Source organism: Pelophylax lessonae (assembly GCF_965119305.1).
Source record: "Pelophylax lessonae genome assembly, chromosome: 2".
Lineage (NCBI taxonomy): Eukaryota > Metazoa > Chordata > Amphibia > Anura > Ranidae > Pelophylax > Pelophylax lessonae.
This window is the reverse complement of record NC_138769.1, coordinates 160,836,471-160,858,053: the sequence shown is the minus strand read 5'-3', so window position 1 is coordinate 160,858,053 and position 21,583 is coordinate 160,836,471. Positions and strand designations below refer to the sequence as shown.

At 41.0% G+C, this 21,583-nt stretch overlaps 1 protein-coding gene across 1 annotated transcript in view; it reads left to right on the top strand.

The window, feature by feature from the left end:
* MLXIPL (MLX interacting protein like) overlaps positions 1 to 21,583 on the top strand; it is a 236,477-nt gene that overhangs the window by 101,563 nt on the left and 113,331 nt on the right. Inside the window, exon 2 of the mRNA XM_082246020.1 lies at positions 21,380 to 21,486. Coding sequence (XP_082102146.1) covers positions 21,380 to 21,486 — 107 coding nt within the window. The remainder of the gene's footprint in view (positions 1 to 21,379; positions 21,487 to 21,583) is intronic.

Sequence of the window (21,583 nt, the reverse complement as noted above, 5' to 3'; positions counted from 1 at the left end):
ATTCAGTGCTATGGGAACCGTTCTAATAGGAGCGACTCAAGTCACTCCGACTTAGAAAATAGTTCCTGCACTACTTTTGACAGAAGTCGGAGCGACTTGCATTGACTTCCATTATGTGAAGTCCGTGCAAGTCGTGCAGAAGTCTCGGTGCACGGCGACTTCACTTGTCGCCCCCGAAGTCGTGTCGCCATAGTGTGAACCGACTCTTAAGCTTAACCGTACATCTATCCCTCAAAATTAACCCTCTAGCCCTCTATCTCTTGAGTTCAAAGTGAACGTGTGCAGATAATGGTACTTACACAATAGTTTAGGTACCTTCAAATGGAATTCTAATACTGCTGACACTTTCTTAAGAAAATTCCATAGTCCCGAATACTGGGAAGCTCTCACATACAAACTTTAACCCCACTTGTGGTCAGCACATTAGGTCACACCAATCTGCCTCTATAGCCATGGTGTAGCACCTGAGGAGACAATAGCAGGTAAGTAGACCTTTTGACCAGGGAGATAGCTGCATGTGTGTGCCTTAGTGCTCGAGGCCCATAGTTTGCTCTTCAGAAGGTCTGAATGGATATTAACACGGATATTGGATATTAACAGGAGGGGACCTCAGTAAGCGGTGGGTTTTAAATTTCCTTAGTCCCAAATACTGGAGAGCTTTCACATGCAAACATCAACTCCTCCTGTGGCCAACATATTGCCCATCTCCTTTCACCTCTTCAGTCTTGCTGTACGACCTCCATTGTGATGTCCTATTAAACAATAGTGAGCCTGAGGAGAAGATATCAGGCAAGCAGACTTTTCAACCAAGGAGAAACTATAGTTGCATGTGTGTGCCCCCTAGTGTTTAAGACCCTTAGTTCTCTCTGCAAAAGGTCTGAATAGACATACATGGAGGAACTTCACTAAGCACTAAGTTTTGTTTGTATATTTCATCAGTTATACAGGTTTAATTTAAGCCTTAATGCTTAACCTAATCATAATACTTAAAATATTCCAAAACCCCAACTGGATCTTTAGTTTACTAAATCATTGTGTATCCTGAAAATTGTCAAGTGTTTCTTTTCATAAAATCCTCATTTCACTTTTTTTGATCATCCTTGACCTTTAAGTGCTGCTGATGTCCTTTAGCCTTTGGTCACACTGATGCGGTGATTTGTGACAGCAGAATTTTAGTTCTGCTTTAATTTGTTAAAGCTTATATGAGTTTTCAGTAATTGGGTTTATATCTATTTGAAAGCTACCCTACTGTCCCCCAATAAATAAACCCTGCAACCCCTGGCCCTAAACCCCTAGACTAGGGGTGTCAAACTCCATTTCATTGCGGGCCGCATCAGCATTATGGTTCCCCTCAAAGGGCCGGTTGCATCTGTAAGACTAGATTTCCAGAGTATTCAACCCCCCCTTACATCTGATGTCAAGAGCCCCCCCACCATCAGAAGTGAAGAGTTCCGACCCTCCCTTGCATCACAGTGCACACCTCCTACCTTGTGCTGCTGCTGGAAAGAAGCTTGGGGCAGAGCTGGGAAGCAGAAAGTGCAGGGTCTGGAGGAGGGCTGTAGTCTGCTGAATGCTGAGACCAGGGGAGGTAGAGAAAAGGAGGTGCTGCGACTGCACAGAAAGGCGAAGGATTTGTTGGAGGAGTTCTGTCGTACTCTCAGTTTCTGATTGCTGAGACAGGAGGACAGAGATGAGCATCTCAATGGCTGCATAAGGGGGGTACTGCAGCTGCAGAAGAGGTGCGAGGGCCACATGAATTTGCCTGACGGGCCAGATTTGGCCCGCGGGCCTTGTGTTTGACACACGTGCCCTAGACCATCCTTTCTCAACCTTTTCAGGAACCCTTGAAATAATTTTCAGATCTCAGGGAACCCCTGGTAAAAATGACTATACCTACAACTCATGATACATTAGTGTGATGGTCAGTGGGATGAATGCTCCTTACACTTGTGGACACTTGGAAGAATTACCTTCTTCCAGATAGCTAAAAACATCAGTGGTGTCAGGGGGAACTTATCTGAGAGGCAGAAATTGCCCATTGCTCAAGGAACCCCTAGCGACCTCTGGAGGAAACCTAGTTGAGAAACACTGCCCTAGACAGTATCAAAATATAGGCATTCATATAGAATGTCTCGGGGGTTGCTGGTGCCTCAGACCAGATAGAGTGGGACTTTATGGGCAAGTGAGGGGTATATCAAGCGAAATGCATTGTATCATTCAACAAAGGGAGTAGGGTAAATATAATGGTATTTAATATGTAGATACCGGTAGTAAATGTTATACAACAAGCATTAAGTGACAGTGGTGCTTGGGACAGAGCCCAAGTGTGAAGAAAAGAAAGATGATTCCGTGGAATCAGTGAAATCAGTGACAATGGTGTTATCAAGTGACTTAAAACATTGGATTCTTCTGTTTTCCCTTGGATGTTGAAATGGGAGAACTCAGAAAAATCCTAAATTGCTGACGCGTTTCGGCTCTCTTGTGGGCCTTTCTCAAAGCGTTCAGTCACTCAGTCTGTGGTCTATAAGAGTAATATAAGGTATAATGTGTAAGGATAATTTTAACAAATCCTTGAAATGGATCATACATTGCTGGAGTTTGAAATAATATATAGTTACATACATGGGTGCATCCATTCCTTCCGCGTATCAGCCCCTGTATCCGTCCACATTCACAGCGGGAATCATATGTTGCAAGGCCTAGGATTATAATTGTGTTGTTTCTTAAAGTGTATCTCAGATGGATCAGGTGAGTATATATGTATTTTCTTATGTATATATATATGTATATATATTCACTTACATCTGAATGCACTGGTTGGAGAGTGTTGTCTCCAGGATCCTGGGGTTAAATTCCCTCTTTATTTTATGTTACCAGGCTTGGATCTAGGATATAAGGGACAATTGTATCGATAGTATATATAAGGTATCCGGTAAATAACCCAAAACTATCCCACAAATATATATGTGGCAGTATCTCATGAATACTTGTAAGTGCTTAAAAAGACTTCCCGATGGTGGTGTGGTACATCAAAGTAAAGGTGACTATAAATGCTTCGGTGCCAAGTTTATTAGAAAGCATAGTAACGGCTTCACAGTCCGTTGCACTTACAATTGTGTTGTCCTTCTGGCTTGCGCAGTGTAAGAGGTCCGTCCTCTCCTCTCCGTTGGAGAGAAGTGAGGATTGCCTCATATTCCCCGGCCTTATGAAGCGCCTCGCGCATGCGCATTGCGCATTGCACGTAGATTGTCTCCATGGCGGCGTGACGTAGGCACCGACGTCTGCGCCTGCGCTAGCTGGATGCGTGCGCAGGCCGCAACCCCGTTGCTGGGGACGCCGCTCTGGCCGCCGACACGGAAGGAGGAGCCATCTTATCCCCGAAGGGATTGGTGGGTCCTGGTATTCCCCTACGAAGTAGGGGTTACCGTGCCGGGTGTGATAGTGCGGTATAACTGGATCGACCCGCGGAGTTATGGAACACACCCCAGTATGCTCTGAATCATATACAATTTATTACAATAATATAATGATAAATAAAGATCTAAAAAATGACAATAAATTTATATATATTTATAGGAAATGAGACTGTAGTATTATGAATAATTAAAATTAACAGCAGTGTTGCATATAGGTCCACCATGGGTAGCCGTGGATCAAGGAGGGACAGCCCTGTTTGCCGGACAATACCAGGGATCGTCACAGGGCCATGTCAACATAGAATCGGGTTCCTATGTTTTATTAAGGGAACAGTCTTTATCCAATGTGCTATTATGGCACTAGAGAAGATTGAGGGTAAAGGGTGGGGGGGGGGGGGAAAGGGGAGAGTTTTTTTTGGGTAAGAAGAGATCTCGTGTATATTGAATCATATTATAAGATGTATATAGCAATCCCAAAAGTACGGATGTTTAGGATGGATGGGATGGTATTTAATCTGTCTTGCCAGAAGCAAAACCTTCCAAAAACGGACGAAAGCTTTCATTTTCATTCAGACCAGGGTATTTTGTGGCATGGAGGCGTCTAATCCACCTCATTTCCATCTGAAGTAGTCTCTTGTTCCAATCCCCCCCACGATGTGGTATGTGGATTCTTTCAAGTGCCATAAAAGTCACTTGAGGCATTCTATTTTTGTGTTCATGGGCAACATGCCTCCCTAGGGGTACATAGAAATTACATAATTGCATACTGTTAATATGTTGATTTACTCGTTTGCCAAATTCTTGTTTGGTCTTACCTACATAGTAGGAACCACATTGACAACGCATGAGGTAGACGACTCCTCTTGTCCTGCAATTTGTAAAGTGTCGGGGTTTAAAGAGCTCCCCATTGGGGAGTATGGTGTTAACGCATTTTTGTATCACACTGCATTGTCCACAGTTTCCGCATGGGAATGTACCCATGTGTTTACAGGGGTCTTTCCTTGTTTCCCTGTACTCACTATGCGTGAGAGCTTGCTTCATTGATCCTGCTTTACGGAATGTTATTTGTGGTTTTTCTGGTATAAACTGTTTTACCATCGGGTCCTCTTTTAAGATTAACCAATGTTTTGAAATGATTTTCCGTATTTTTTGGTGGTCGTTGGTGAACCTCATAATTATGCGGGTTTTGTTATCCTGTTCTTTAAGTTTTATGGTGTTTTTGTTTTTAAACAGAATGTTGTGTCTTTCTTGCTTCTTCACTCTGTTAAACGTTTTTCTCAGTGTCGTCTTGGTGTAACCCCTTTTCAATAACCTTTCGGTAAGGATGTTGGCCTCTCTTTGGAAATCTTGATCAAGAGTACAATTTCTTTTAAGCCTAAGAAACTGGCTGTAAGGAATAGCATTTTTCAGTGGGGTCGGGTGGAAACTTGACGCGTGCAGTATGGAGTTGCCTGCTGTTTCCTTTCTATATAAAGTTGTCTTTAGGAGTCCATCTTCGCCTTTGATAATCCAGGTGTCCAAAAATGAAATTTTTTCTTTATCATAATTAAGAGTAAAAAACATGTTATATTCGTTGTTGTTCATCGCTTGCAGGCAATCTTGAATCATACTTTCTGGTCCTGTCCATATAATGAATATATCATCTATGAACCTTTGCCATAAGATGATATTATTGGCAAAGGCTCTGTTTTCTTCTTTAGCTAGGAAATCCTGTTCCCAGGCCCCTAGATATGTATTGGCATAGGAGGGGGCACAGCTTGTGCCCATTGCTACCCCACATATCTGCAAATAGTAGCTACCATTAAAGACGAAGAAATTATTATTTAAGATATAGTCCAACATCATGACTATAAAGTCATTAAACTTTGTATCATGTCCGCTATGTTCTTCCAGGGTTTTTTTTAATCACTTCCATTCCCTTTTGGTGTGGGATGTTATTATACAAAGCTTCTACATCAATCGTGATGAGAAACGCTTCATTGGGTATGGTGATGCCGTCTATGATCTGGAGAAGATGTACCGTGTCTCTTGTGTACGAGGGTAGTTTAGTTACATGGGGCCTCAGGTAGGCATCAATAACTTTACTGGTGTTTTCGGTGAGATTGCCATTGCCCGATATTATGGGTCTACCTGGTGGGTTAATCTTATTCTTGTGAATTTTGGGCAATGCATAGAACGTCGGGGTTCTCGCATGTTTCGTCCTCATGAATTGCCACAAAGTCTTTGAAATCATCCCTTGATTGAAAGCTCCATCGATTTTCTTGTAAAAATCTTCTTTGTATGACTCCACCATGATGGGTAGTATCTTCTTATAGCATCGTTTGTTGTTCAGAATCTTTTGGCACATCTCTTTATAATCCTTGTTGTCCATAATCACAATATTCCCCCCCTTATCGGAGGGTTTAATTGTGATTGATTCATTGCTTTCTAGTTCTTTTAGTGCCGCTTTTTGTTCTACAGTAAGATTTTGCTTGGTGTTGTCTCCTTTAAGTTTTTCCAGCTCTCTAGTGGTTTCCCTCACAAAGAGGGCTATTGCTGGATTTTCATTTAGAGATGGAAAGATATGTGATTTTTTCTTAAAAGTTGAGCATTGTGCTCCTGATGTTTCTTCTACTTCGACGTCTTCGTTTTCACTGGTTGTGTCCTCGTCTGTCCAATCATCTATGGCCCCTTCTTCCAGCAACAGATTCAGGTCTCTGATGGCTCTGAATTCGGCTGCGGTTAGATTAGTAGGAGGTGCTTCATTGGTTGTTTTCTTACCGAATTTTACTTTCAGTAATAAATTCCTAGCAAACAGATTCACATCCTTAATTGTTTCAAAACAGTCTGTGCCCCTGTTGGGGCAAAAGGAAAGGCCCAATGAGAGCACTTCCTTTTGATGTTTGGTCAATCTATATGTAGAGAGGTTTATGATGGTCAGGCCCTCTGGGTCCATGACCTCTTCTTGTGTTACTTGGTCGATTTTTTCGTTTTCGTCTTTGTGCCTAAAAAAGGCCTCTGTGATTTTTGACTCCCATCCTTTAACTGTTGTGACCTGGTAAAGATTTGATGATGTTTTATTGGTGCTGTGGCACCTTCATCAGGTTGTGTGTTAGATTCAATAATGGTTGGTTCCTCTGTGTCTTGTGAGGACGGGTCATAATTTTCATCTATTTCTTTTTGCTGATGTGTCCAGGGTTTATCCCTGTGTCTATACTGGTATTGTTCCGTTCCCGATGTATTGGCTGACGAGTCCGAGGAGTATTGTGGACCCGTGTTCCTCGATGTTCGATATGTGGCTCTTCTTGTCTGTCTGTTGTTTATCCACTTGTATGCACGATTTTGTGTAAAAGCATTTTTGTCTCTCCAGTATTTCCTCTCTTTTTTCTTTAGTATATCTTTACTGAAGTTTTCAATGTGCTCTTTAAGTTTCTTTTCCTGCTCACTATATAGTGGTGCGTTTTTAAGGGGAGTTAATTTCTCATAGATCTGTTTTATTTCTTGATCTAGGGTTTCCATTTGTCTAGTATATTCGTTTTGCAGAAGAATCATGAGTTTTTTAGAGCATTCATTTAGGACTTCTTCCCATTCTTTTTTCATCATAGTAGTAATATTGTCCATGGTCGGAAATAACTGGATTCTAAGACCGACAGGGTTGATGTTCTCATTCACATATCTTTCAAAAGATTTTATGTGCCAAAATAAGGCTGATTTCCGTTCTAAGTATCTCTTTAAAGTACCAAACAATGCAAGAACGTCCGATTCTTGCTGTTCATTTCCCTGGAAATTCTTCTGGATGTCCAGCATCAGGTTGTTCCAACTGTCTCCAATCAGGTTCCCCATGGATGGGTCCTCCGTTTCGGAGGTACTCATTATCTCTCACTTTTATTGCGTGGAGATGGATGGCTCTGGTTAGATTGGGTTTACCTCTTTCCTCTGGGATTAGTGGTCCAACAGAGGGGGTAATTTACCCCAAATCCAGGGCCTATTCAGTTTTAAGGGAGTAGGGCCCTGCTGATCAACCCTAGTATACGAATATTATTCAATATTGTGTATATGATGTGAAACAAAAGAAAAAGGAGGCTATGGATGTGTTATCCATCCGAAAAATCTAAAAGAAGGGGGGATTTTCCTTTGAACACATATGCTAAAGTAGGTTCTGCCACCGTCCCTATATGTACATTATAGCGGGGGTTGCTGGTGCCTCAGACCAGATAGAGTGGGACTTTATAGGCCAAGTGAGGGGTATATCAAGCGAAATGCATTGTATCATTCAACAAAGGGAGTAGGGTAAATATAATGGTATTTAATATGTAGATACCGGTAGTAAATGTTATACAACAAGCATTAAGTGACAGTGGTGCTTGGGACAGAGCCCAAGTGTGAAGAAAAGAAAGATGATTCCGTGGAATCAGTGAAATCAGTGACAATGGTGTTATCAAGTGACTTAAAACATTGGATTCTTCTGTTTTCCCTTGGATGTTGAAATGGGAGAACTCAGAAAAATCCTAAATTGCTGACGCGTTTCGGCTCTCTTGTGGGCCTTTCTCAAAGCGTTCAGTCACTCAGTCTGTGGTCTATAAGAGTAATATAAGGTATAATGTGTAAGGATAATTTTAACAAATCCTTGAAATGGATCATACATTGCTGGAGTTTGAAATAATATATAGTTACATACATGGGTGCATCCATTCCTTCCGCGTATCAGCCCCTGTATCCGTCCACATTCACAGCGGGAATCATATGTTGCAAGGCCTAGGATTATAATTGTGTTGTTTCTTAAAGTGTATCTCAGATGGATCAGGTGAGTATATATGTATTTTCTTATGTATATATATATATGTATATATATTCACTTACATCTGAATGCACTGGTTGGAGAGTGTTGTCTCCAGGATCCTGGGGTTAAATTCCCTCTTTATTTTATGTTACCAGGCTTGGATCTAGGATATAAGGGACAATTGTATCGATAGTATATATAAGGTATCCGGTAAATAACCCAAAACTATCCCACAAATATATATGTGGCAGTATCTCATGAATACTTGTAAGTGCTTAAAAAGACTTCCCGATGGTGGTGTGGTACATCAAAGTAAAGGTGACTATAAATGCTTCGGTGCCAAGTTTATTAGAAAGCATAGTAACGGCTTCACAGTCCGTTGCACTTACAATTGTGTTGTCCTTCTGGCTTGCGCAGTGTAAGAGGTCCGTCCTCTCCTCTCCGTTGGAGAGAAGTGAGGATTGCCTCATATTCCCCGGCCTTATGAAGCGCCTCGCGCATGCGCATTGCACGTAGATTGTCTCCATGGCGGCGTGACGTAGGCACCGACGTCTGCCTACGTCACGCCGCCATGGAGACAATCTACGTGCAATGCGCAATGCGCATGCGCGAGGCGCTTCATAAGGCCGGGGAATATGAGGCAATCCTCACTTCTCTCCAACGGAGAGGAGAGGACGGACCTCTTACACTGCGCAAGCCAGAAGGACAACACAATTGTAAGTGCAACGGACTGTGAAGCCGTTACTATGCTTTCTAATAAACTTGGCACCGAAGCATTTATAGTCACCTTTACTTTGATGTACCACACCACCATCGGGAAGTCTTTTTAAGCACTTACAAGTATTCATGAGATACTGCCACATATATATTTGTGGGATAGTTTTGGGTTATTTACCGGATACCTTATATATACTATCGATACAATTGTCCCTTATATCCTAGATCCAAGCCTGGTAACATAAAATAAAGAGGGAATTTAACCCCAGGATCCTGGAGACAACACTCTCCAACCAGTGCATTCAGATGTAAGTGAATATATATACATATATATATACATAAGAAAATACATATATACTCACCTGATCCATCTGAGATACACTTTAAGAAACAACACAATTATAATCCTAGGCCTTGCAACATATGATTCCCGCTGTGAATGTGGACGGATACAGGGGCTGATACGCGGAAGGAATGGATGCACCCATGTATGTAACTATATATTATTTCAAACTCCAGCAATGTATGATCCATTTCAAGGATTTGTTAAAATTATCCTTACACATTATACCTTATATTACTCTTATAGACCACAGACTGAGTGACTGAACGCTTTGAGAAAGGCCCACAAGAGAGCCGAAACGCGTCAGCAATTTAGGATTTTTCTGAGTTCTCCCATTTCAACATCCAAGGGAAAACAGAAGAATCCAATGTTTTAAGTCACTTGATAACACCATTGTCACTGATTTCACTGATTCCACGGAATCATCTTTCTTTTCTTCACACTTGGGCTCTGTCCCAAGCACCACTGTCACTTAATGCTTGTTGTATAACATTTACTACCGGTATCTACATATTAAATACCATTATATTTACCCTACTCCCTTTGTTGAATGATACAATGCATTTCGCTTGATATACCCCTCACTTGCCCATAAAGTCCCACTCTATCTGGTCTGAGGCACCAGCAACCCCCGCTATAATGTACATATAGGGACGGTGGCAGAACCTACTTTAGCATATGTGTTCAAAGGAAAATCCCCCCTTCTTTTAGATTTTTCGGATGGATAACACATCCATAGCCTCCTTTTTCTTTTGTTTCACATCATATACACAATATTGAATAATATTCGTATACTAGGGTTGATCAGCAGGGCCCTACTCCCTTAAAACTGAATAGGCCCTGGATTTGGGGTAAATTACCCCCTCTGTTGGACCACTAATCCCAGAGGAAAGAGGTAAACCCAATCTAACCAGAGCCATCCATCTCCACGCAATAAAAGTGAGAGATAATGAGTACCTCCGAAACGGAGGACCCATCCATGGGGAACCTGATTGGAGACAGTTGGAACAACCTGATGCTGGACATCCAGAAGAATTTCCAGGGAAATGAACAGCAAGAATCGGACGTTCTTGCATTGTTTGGTACTTTAAAGAGATACTTAGAACGGAAATCAGCCTTATTTTGGCACATAAAATCTTTTGAAAGATATGTGAATGAGAACATCAACCCTGTCGGTCTTAGAATCCAGTTATTTCCGACCATGGACAATATTACTACTATGATGAAAAAAGAATGGGAAGAAGTCCTAAATGAATGCTCTAAAAAACTCATGATTCTTCTGCAAAACGAATATACTAGACAAATGGAAACCCTAGATCAAGAAATAAAACAGATCTATGAGAAATTAACTCCCCTTAAAAACGCACCACTATATAGTGAGCAGGAAAAGAAACTTAAAGAGCACATTGAAAACTTCAGTAAAGATATACTAAAGAAAAAAGAGAGGAAATACTGGAGAGACAAAAATGCTTTTACACAAAATCGTGCATACAAGTGGATAAACAACAGACAGACAAGAAGAGCCACATATCGAACATCGAGGAACACGGGTCCACAATACTCCTCGGACTCGTCAGCCAATACATCGGGAACGGAACAATACCAGTATAGACACAGGGATAAACCCTGGACACATCAGCAAAAAGAAATAGATGAAAATTATGACCCGTCCTCACAAGACACAGAGGAACCAACCATTATTGAATCTAACACACAACCTGATGAAGGTGCCACAGCACCAATAAAACATCATCAAATCTTTACCAGGTCACAACAGTTAAAGGATGGGAGTCAAAAATCACAGAGGCCTTTTTTAGGCACAAAGACGAAAACGAAAAAATCGACCAAGTAACACAAGAAGAGGTCATGGACCCAGAGGGCCTGACCATCATAAACCTCTCTACATATAGATTGACCAAACATCAAAAGGAAGTGCTCTCATTGGGCCTTTCCTTTTGCCCCAACAGGGGCACAGACTGTTTTGAAACAATTAAGGATGTGAATCTGTTTGCTAGGAATTTATTACTGAAAGTAAAATTCGGTAAGAAAACAACCAATGAAGCACCTCCTACTAATCTAACCGCAGCCGAATTCAGAGCCATCAGAGACCTGAATCTGTTGCTGGAAGAAGGGGCCATAGATGATTGGACAGACGAGGACACAACCAGTGAAAACGAAGACGTCGAAGTAGAAGAAACATCAGGAGCACAATGCTCAACTTTTAAGAAAAAATCACATATCTTTCCATCTCTAAATGAAAATCCAGCAATAGCCCTCTTTGTGAGGGAAACCACTAGAGAGCTGGAAAAACTTAAAGGAGACAACACCAAGCAACATCTTACTGTAGAACAAAAAGCGGCACTAAAAGAACTAGAAAGCAATGAATCAATCACAATTAAACCCTCCGATAAGGGGGGGAATATTGTGATTATGGACAACAAGGATTATAAAGAGATGTGCCAAAAGATTCTGAACAACAAACGATGCTATAAGAAGATACTACCCATCATGGTGGAGTCATACAAAGAAGATTTTTACAAGAAAATCGATGGAGCTTTCAATCAAGGGATGATTTCAAAGACTTTGTGGCAATTCATGAGGACGAAACATGCGAGAACCCCGACGTTCTATGCATTGCCCAAAATTCACAAGAATAAGATTAACCCACCAGGTAGACCCATAATATCGGGCAATGGCAATCTCACCGAAAACACCAGTAAAGTTATTGATGCCTACCTGAGGCCCCATGTAACTAAACTACCCTCGTACACAAGAGACACGGTACATCTTCTCCAGATCATAGACGGCATCACCATACCCAATGAAGCGTTTCTCATCACGATTGATGTAGAAGCTTTGTATAATAACATCCCACACCAAAAGGGAATGGAAGTGATTAAAAAAAACCCTGGAAGAACATAGCGGACATGATACAAAGTTTAATGACTTTATAGTCATGATGTTGGACTATATCTTAAATAATAATTTCTTCGTCTTTAATGGTAGCTACTATTTGCAGATATGTGGGGTAGCAATGGGCACAAGCTGTGCCCCCTCCTATGCCAATACATATCTAGGGGCCTGGGAACAGGATTTCCTAGCTAAAGAAGAAAACAGAGCCTTTGCCAATAATATCATCTTATGGCAAAGGTTCATAGATGATATATTCATTATATGGACAGGACCAGAAAGTATGATTCAAGATTGCCTGCAAGCGATGAACAACAACGAATATAACATGTTTTTTACTCTTAATTATGATAAAGAAAAAATTTCATTTTTGGACACCTGGATTATCAAAGGCGAAGATGGACTCCTAAAGACAACTTTATATAGAAAGGAAACAGCAGGCAACTCCATACTGCACGCGTCAAGTTTCCACCCGACCCCACTGAAAAATGCTATTCCTTACAGCCAGTTTCTTAGGCTTAAAAGAAATTGTACTCTTGATCAAGATTTCCAAAGAGAGGCCAACATCCTTACCGAAAGGTTATTGAAAAGGGGTTACACCAAGACGACACTGAGAAAAACGTTTAACAGAGTGAAGAAGCAAGAAAGACACAACATTCTGTTTAAAAACAAAAACACCATAAAACTTAAAGAACAGGATAACAAAACCCGCATAATTATGAGGTTCACCAACGACCACCAAAAAATACGGAAAATCATTTCAAAACATTGGTTAATCTTAAAAGAGGACCCGATGGTAAAACAGTTTATACCAGAAAAACCACAAATAACATTCCGTAAAGCAGGATCAATGAAGCAAGCTCTCACGCATAGTGAGTACAGGGAAACAAGGAAAGACCCCTGTAAACACATGGGTACATTCCCATGCGGAAACTGTGGACAATGCAGTGTGATACAAAAATGCGTTAACACCATACTCCCCAATGGGGAGCTCTTTAAACCCCGACACTTTACAAATTGCAGGACAAGAGGAGTCGTCTACCTCATGCGTTGTCAATGTGGTTCCTACTATGTAGGTAAGACCAAACAAGAATTTGGCAAACGAGTAAATCAACATATTAACAGTATGCAATTATGTAATTTCTATGTACCCCTAGGGAGGCATGTTGCCCATGAACACAAAAATAGAATGCCTCAAGTGACTTTTATGGCACTTGAAAGAATCCACATACCACATCGTGGGGGGGATTGGAACAAGAGACTACTTCAGATGGAAATGAGGTGGATTAGACGCCTCCATGCCACAAAATACCCTGGTCTGAATGAAAATGAAAGCTTTCGTCCGTTTTTGGAAGGTTTTGCTTCTGGCAAGACAGATTAAATACCATCCCATCCATCCTAAACATCCGTACTTTTGGGATTGCTATATACATCTTATAATATGATTCAATATACACGAGATCTCTTCTTACCCTAAAAAACTCTCCCCTTCCCCCCCCCCCCCCCCCACCCTTTACCCTCAATCTTCTCTAGTGCCATAATAGCACATTGGATAAAGACTGTTCCCTTAATAAAACATAGGAACCCGATTCTATGTTGACATGGCCCTGTGACGATCCCTGGTATTGTCCGGCAAACAGGGCTGTCCCTCCTTGATCCACGGCTACCCATGGTGGACCTATATGCAACACTGCTGTTAATTTTAATTATTCATAATACTACAGTCTCATTTCCTATAAATATATATAAATTTATTGTCATTTTTTAGATCTTTATTTATCATTATATTATTGTAATAAATTGTATATGATTCAGAGCATACTGGGGTGTGTTCCATAACTCCGCGGGTCGATCCAGTTATACCGCACTATCACACCCGGCACGGTAACCCCTACTTCGTAGGGGAATACCAGGACCCACCAATCCCTTCGGGGATAAGATGGCTCCTCCTTCCGTGTCGGCGGCCAGAGCGGCGTCCCCAGCAACGGGGTTGCGGCCTGCGCACGCATCCAGCTAGCGCAGGCGCAGACGTCGGTGCCTACGTCACGCCGCCATGGAGACAATCTACGTGCAATGCGCAATGCGCATGCGCGAGGCGCTTCATAAGGCCGGGGAATATGAGGCAATCCTCACTTCTCTCCAACGGAGAGGAGAGGACGGACCTCTTACACTGCGCAAGCCAGAAGGACAACACAATTGTAAGTGCAACGGACTGTGAAGCCGTTACTATGCTTTCTAATAAACTTGGCACCGAAGCATTTATAGTCACCTTTACTTTGATGTACCACACCACCATCGGGAAGTCTTTTTAAGCACTTACAAGTATTCATGAGATACTGCCACATATATATTTGTGGGATAGTTTTGGGTTATTTACCGGATACCTTATATATACTATCGATACAATTGTCCCTTATATCCTAGATCCAAGCCTGGTAACATAAAATAAAGAGGGAATTTAACCCCAGGATCCTGGAGACAACACTCTCCAACCAGTGCATTCAGATGTAAGTGAATATATATACATATATATATACATAAGAAAATACATATATACTCACCTGATCCATCTGAGATACACTTTAAGAAACAACACAATTATAATCCTAGGCCTTGCAACATATGATTCCCGCTGTGAATGTGGACGGATACAGGGGCTGATACGCGGAAGGAATGGATGCACCCATGTATGTAACTATATATTATTTCAAACTCCAGCAATGTATGATCCATTTCAAGGATTTGTTAAAATTATCCTTACACATTATACCTTATATTACTCTTATAGACCACAGACTGAGTGACTGAACGCTTTGAGAAAGGCCCACAAGAGAGCCGAAACGCGTCAGCAATTTAGGATTTTTCTGAGTTCTCCCATTTCAACATCCAAGGGAAAACAGAAGAATCCAATGTTTTAAGTCACTTGATAACACCATTGTCACTGATTTCACTGATTCCACGGAATCATCTTTCTTTTCTTCACACTTGGGCTCTGTCCCAAGCACCACTGTCACTTAATGCTTGTTGTATAACATTTACTACCGGTATCTACATATTAAATACCATTATATTTACCCTACTCCCTTTGTTGAATGATACAATGCATTTCGCTTGATATACCCCTCACTTGCCCATAAAGTCCCACTCTATCTGGTCTGAGGCACCAGCAACCCCCGCTATAATGTACATATAGGGACGGTGGCAGAACCTACTTTAGCATATGTGTTCAAAGGAAAATCCCCCCTTCTTTTAGATTTTTCGGATGGATAACACATCCATAGCCTCCTTTTTCTTTTGTTTCACATCATATACACAATATTGAATAATATTCGTATACTAGGGTTGATCAGCAGGGCCCTACTCCCTTAAAACTGAATAGGCCCTGGATTTGGGGTAAATTACCCCCTCTGTTGGACCACTAATCCCAGAAGAAAGAGGTAAACCCAATCTAACCAGAGCCATCCATCTCCACGCAATAAAAGTGAGAGATAATGAGTACCTCCGAAACGGAGGACCCATCCATGGGGAACCTGATTGGAGACAGTTGGAACAACCTGATGCTGGACATCCAGAAGAATTTCCAGGGAAATGAACAGCAAGAATCGGACGTTCTTGCATTGTTTGGTACTTTAAAGAGATACTTAGAACGGAAATCAGCCTTATTTTGGCACATAAAATCTTTTGAAAGATATGTGAATGAGAACATCAACCCTGTCGGTCTTAGAATCCAGTTATTTCCGACCATGGACAATATTACTACTATGATGAAAAAAGAATGGGAAGAAGTCCTAAATGAATGCTCTAAAAAACTCATGATTCTTCTGCAAAACGAATATACTAGACAAATGGAAACCCTAGATCAAGAAATAAAACAGATCTATGAGAAATTAACTCCCCTTAAAAACGCACCACTATATAGTGAGCAGGAAAAGAAACTTAAAGAGCACATTGAAAACTTCAGTAAAGATATACTAAAGAAAAAAGAGAGGAAATACTGGAGAGACAAAAATGCTTTTACACAAAATCGTGCATACAAGTGGATAAACAACAGACAGACAAGAAGAGCCACATATCGAACATCGAGGAACACGGGTCCACAATACTCCTCGGACTCGTCAGCCAATACATCGGGAACGGAACAATACCAGTATAGACACAGGGATAAACCCTGGACACATCAGCAAAAAGAAATAGATGAAAATTATGACCCGTCCTCACAAGACACAGAGGAACCAACCATTATTGAATCTAACACACAACCTGATGAAGGTGCCACAGCACCAATAAAACATCATCAAATCTTTACCAGGTCACAACAGTTAAAGGATGGGAGTCAAAAATCACAGAGGCCTTTTTTAGGCACAAAGACGAAAACGAAAAAATCGACCAAGTAACACAAGAAGAGGTCATGGACCCAGAGGGCCTGACCATCATAAACCTCTCTACATATAGATTGACCAAACATCAAAAGGAAGTGCTCTCATTGGGCCTTTCCTTTTGCCCCAACAGGGGCACAGACTGTTTTGAAACAATTAAGGATGTGAATCTGTTTGCTAGGAATTTATTACTGAAAGTAAAATTCGGTAAGAAAACAACCAATGAAGCACCTCCTACTAATCTAACCGCAGCCGAATTCAGAGCCATCAGAGACCTGAATCTGTTGCTGGAAGAAGGGGCCATAGATGATTGGACAGACGAGGACACAACCAGTGAAAACGAAGACGTCGAAGTAGAAGAAACATCAGGAGCACAATGCTCAACTTTTAAGAAAAAATCACATATCTTTCCATCTCTAAATGAAAATCCAGCAATAGCCCTCTTTGTGAGGGAAACCACTAGAGAGCTGGAAAAACTTAAAGGAGACAACACCAAGCAAAATCTTACTGTAGAACAAAAAGCGGCACTAAAAGAACTAGAAAGCAATGAATCAATCACAATTAAACCCTCCGATAAGGGGGGGAATATTGTGATTATGGACAACAAGGATTATAAAGAGATGTGCCAAAAGATTCTGAACAACAAACGATGCTATAAGAAGATACTACCCATCATGGTGGAGTCATACAAAGAAGATTTTTACAAGAAAATCGATGGAGCTTTCAATCAAGGGATGATTTCAAAGACTTTGTGGCAATTCATGAGGACGAAACATGCGAGAACCCCGACGTTCTATGCATTGCCCAAAATTCACAAGAATAAGATTAACCCACCAGGTAGACCCATAATATCGGGCAATGGCAATCTCACCGAAAACACCAGTAAAGTTATTGATGCCTACCTGAGGCCCCATGTAACTAAACTACCCTCGTACACAAGAGACACGGTACATCTTCTCCAGATCATAGACGGCATCACCATACCCAATGAAGCGTTTCTCATCACGATTGATGTAGAAGCTTTGTATAATAACATCCCACACCAAAAGGGAATGGAAGTGATTAAAAAAACCCTGGAAGAACATAGCGGACATGATACAAAGTTTAATGACTTTATAGTCATGATGTTGGACTATATCTTAAATAATAATTTCTTCGTCTTTAATGGTAGCTACTATTTGCAGATATGTGGGGTAGCAATGGGCACAAGCTGTGCCCCCTCCTATGCCAATACATATCTAGGGGCCTGGGAACAGGATTTCCTAGCTAAAGAAGAAAACAGAGCCTTTGCCAATAATATCATCTTATGGCAAAGGTTCATAGATGATATATTCATTATATGGACAGGACCAGAAAGTATGATTCAAGATTGCCTGCAAGCGATGAACAACAACGAATATAACATGTTTTTTACTCTTAATTATGATAAAGAAAAAATTTCATTTTTGGACACCTGGATTATCAAAGGCGAAGATGGACTCCTAAAGACAACTTTATATAGAAAGGAAACAGCAGGCAACTCCATACTGCACGCGTCAAGTTTCCACCCGACCCCACTGAAAAATGCTATTCCTTACAGCCAGTTTCTTAGGCTTAAAAGAAATTGTACTCTTGATCAAGATTTCCAAAGAGAGGCCAACATCCTTACCGAAAGGTTATTGAAAAGGGGTTACACCAAGACGACACTGAGAAAAACGTTTAACAGAGTGAAGAAGCAAGAAAGACACAACATTCTGTTTAAAAACAAAAACACCATAAAACTTAAAGAACAGGATAACAAAACCCGCATAATTATGAGGTTCACCAACGACCACCAAAAAATACGGAAAATCATTTCAAAACATTGGTTAATCTTAAAAGAGGACCCGATGGTAAAACAGTTTATACCAGAAAAACCACAAATAACATTCCGTAAAGCAGGATCAATGAAGCAAGCTCTCACGCATAGTGAGTACAGGGAAACAAGGAAAGACCCCTGTAAACACATGGGTACATTCCCATGCGGAAACTGTGGACAATGCAGTGTGATACAAAAATGCGTTAACACCATACTCCCCAATGGGGAGCTCTTTAAACCCCGACACTTTACAAATTGCAGGACAAGAGGAGTCGTCTACCTCATGCGTTGTCAATGTGGTTCCTACTATGTAGGTAAGACCAAACAAGAATTTGGCAAACGAGTAAATCAACATATTAACAGTATGCAATTATGTAATTTCTATGTACCCCTAGGGAGGCATGTTGCCCATGAACACAAAAATAGAATGCCTCAAGTGACTTTTATGGCACTTGAAAGAATCCACATACCACATCGTGGGGGGGATTGGAACAAGAGACTACTTCAGATGGAAATGAGGTGGATTAGACGCCTCCATGCCACAAAATACCCTGGTCTGAATGAAAATGAAAGCTTTCGTCCGTTTTTGGAAGGTTTTGCTTCTGGCAAGACAGATTAAATACCATCCCATCCATCCTAAACATCCGTACTTTTGGGATTGCTATATACATCTTATAATATGATTCAATATACACGAGATCTCTTCTTACCCAAAAAAAACTCTCCCCTTTCCCCCCCCCCCCCACCCTTTACCCTCAATCTTCTCTAGTGCCATAATAGCACATTGGATAAAGACTGTTCCCTTAATAAAACATAGGAACCCGATTCTATGTTGACATGGCCCTGTGACGATCCCTGGTATTGTCCGGCAAACAGGGCTGTCCCTCCTTGATCCACGGCTACCCATGGTGGACCTATATGCAACACTGCTGTTAATTTTAATTATTCATAATACTACAGTCTCATTTCCTATAAATATATATAAATTTATTGTCATTTTTTAGATCTTTATTTATCATTATATTATTGTAATAAATTGTATATGATTCAGAGCATACTGGGGTGTGTTCCATAACTCCGCGGGTCGATCCAGTTATACCGCACTATCACACCCGGCACGGTAACCCCTACTTCGTAGGGGAATACCAGGACCCACCAATCCCTTCGGGGATAAGATGGCTCCTCCTTCCGTGTCGGCGGCCAGAGCGGCGTCCCCAGCAACGGGGTTGCGGCCTGCGCACGCATCCAGCTAGCGCAGGCGCAGACGTCGGTGCCTACGTCACGCCGCCATGGAGACAATCTACGTGCAATGCGCAATGCGCATGCGCGAGGCGCTTCATAAGGCCGGGGAATATGAGGCAATTCTCACTTCTCTCCAACGGAGAGGAGAGGACGGACCTCTTACACTGCGCAAGCCAGAAGGACAACACAATTGTAAGTGCAACGGACTGTGAAGCCGTTACTATGCTTTCTAATAAACTTGGCACCGAAGCATTTATAGTCACCTTTACTTTGATGTACCACACCACCATCGGGAAGTCTTTTTAAGCACTTACAAGTATTCATGAGATACTGCCACATATATATTTGTGGGATAGTTTTGGGTTATTTACCGGATACCTTATATATACTATCGATACAATTGTCCCTTATATCCTAGATCCAAGCCTGGTAACATAAAATAAAGAGGGAATTTAACCCCAGGATCCTGGAGACAACACTCTCCAACCAGTGCATTCAGATGTAAGTGAATATATATACATATATATATACATAAGAAAATACATATATACTCACCTGATCCATCTGAGATACACTTTAAGAAACAACACAATTATAATCCTAGGCCTTGCAACATATGATTCCCGCTGTGAATGTGGACGGATACAGGGGCTGATACGCGGAAGGAATGGATGCACCCATGTATGTAACTATATATTATTTCAAACTCCAGCAATGTATGATCCATTTCAAGGATTTGTTAAAATTATCCTTACACATTATACCTTATATTACTCTTATAGACCACAGACTGAGTGACTGAACGCTTTGAGAAAGGCCCACAAGAGAGCCGAAACGCGTCAGCAATTTAGGATTTTTCTGAGTTCTCCCATTTCAACATCCAAGGGAAAACAGAAGAATCCAATGTTTTAAGTCACTTGATAACACCATTGTCACTGATTTCACTGATTCCACGGAATCATCTTTCTTTTCTTCACACTTGGGCTCTGTCCCAAGCACCACTGTCACTTAATGCTTGTTGTATAACATTTACTACCGGTATCTACATATTAAATACCATTATATTTACCCTACTCCCTTTGTTGAATGATACAATGCATTTCGCTTGATATACCCCTCACTTGCCCATAAAGTCCCACTCTATCTGGTCTGAGGCACCAGCAACCCCCGCTATAATGTACATATAGGGACGGTGGCAGAACCTACTTTAGCATATGTGTTCAAAGGAAAATCCCCCCTTCATATAGAATGTCTATCTCCTTTCTGTCGTATAATTACCCCTTGTGATAACATTGTAGATGAACTTTTGATTGTATTTCGTGGGAGTCGTTGTTTCGTTTCACTTCTCTTGCACTCTGTTAAACTCCAAAAATCACCCGACATTACAGTCTATGTGTAAGCATTTTCAAACAACTTCCTCCCTATGCTATTTTCACTCATTCTGACTATTTCTCAACTTCTAAACCATTAAAGCATTCTAAATCATTTATTATGAAGTTTTTAAGCATTCTGTTTTAACCAAAATCTTAAACAGGAATCCAACCAACAAGAAAAATTGGTCATTGAACTTCTTCAGCTAGCTGTATAGCCTGGAGCTGGAGAAGAGATGGTCATCATATTTCAGCTAATCTCTGGAGGTGGAACTAAGCTTCTAGACCTCTCTGTTGAGATTTTACTTCCAGTTTTATCAATCTAGAATAGATTAGAAATTTTCTCCCTAGGAATAAAAAAAAAAAAAAAAAAAACACATTGTTCTAATATCAAATACCTTTTTTTCAGTGGAAAATTGGTGTCTCCAAAATGGAAGAATTTCAAGGGCTTAAGACTACTGTGGAGAGACAAGATCCGTCTGAACAATGCGATCTGGAGAGCCTGGTACTTGCAATGTGAGCAAATATAAATATAAATATATCTGAAATAAAGTTTATAGCCTGTAAGTTTTTGACCTCATGGGATCCACAAATTTACTGCTGAAAATAATCA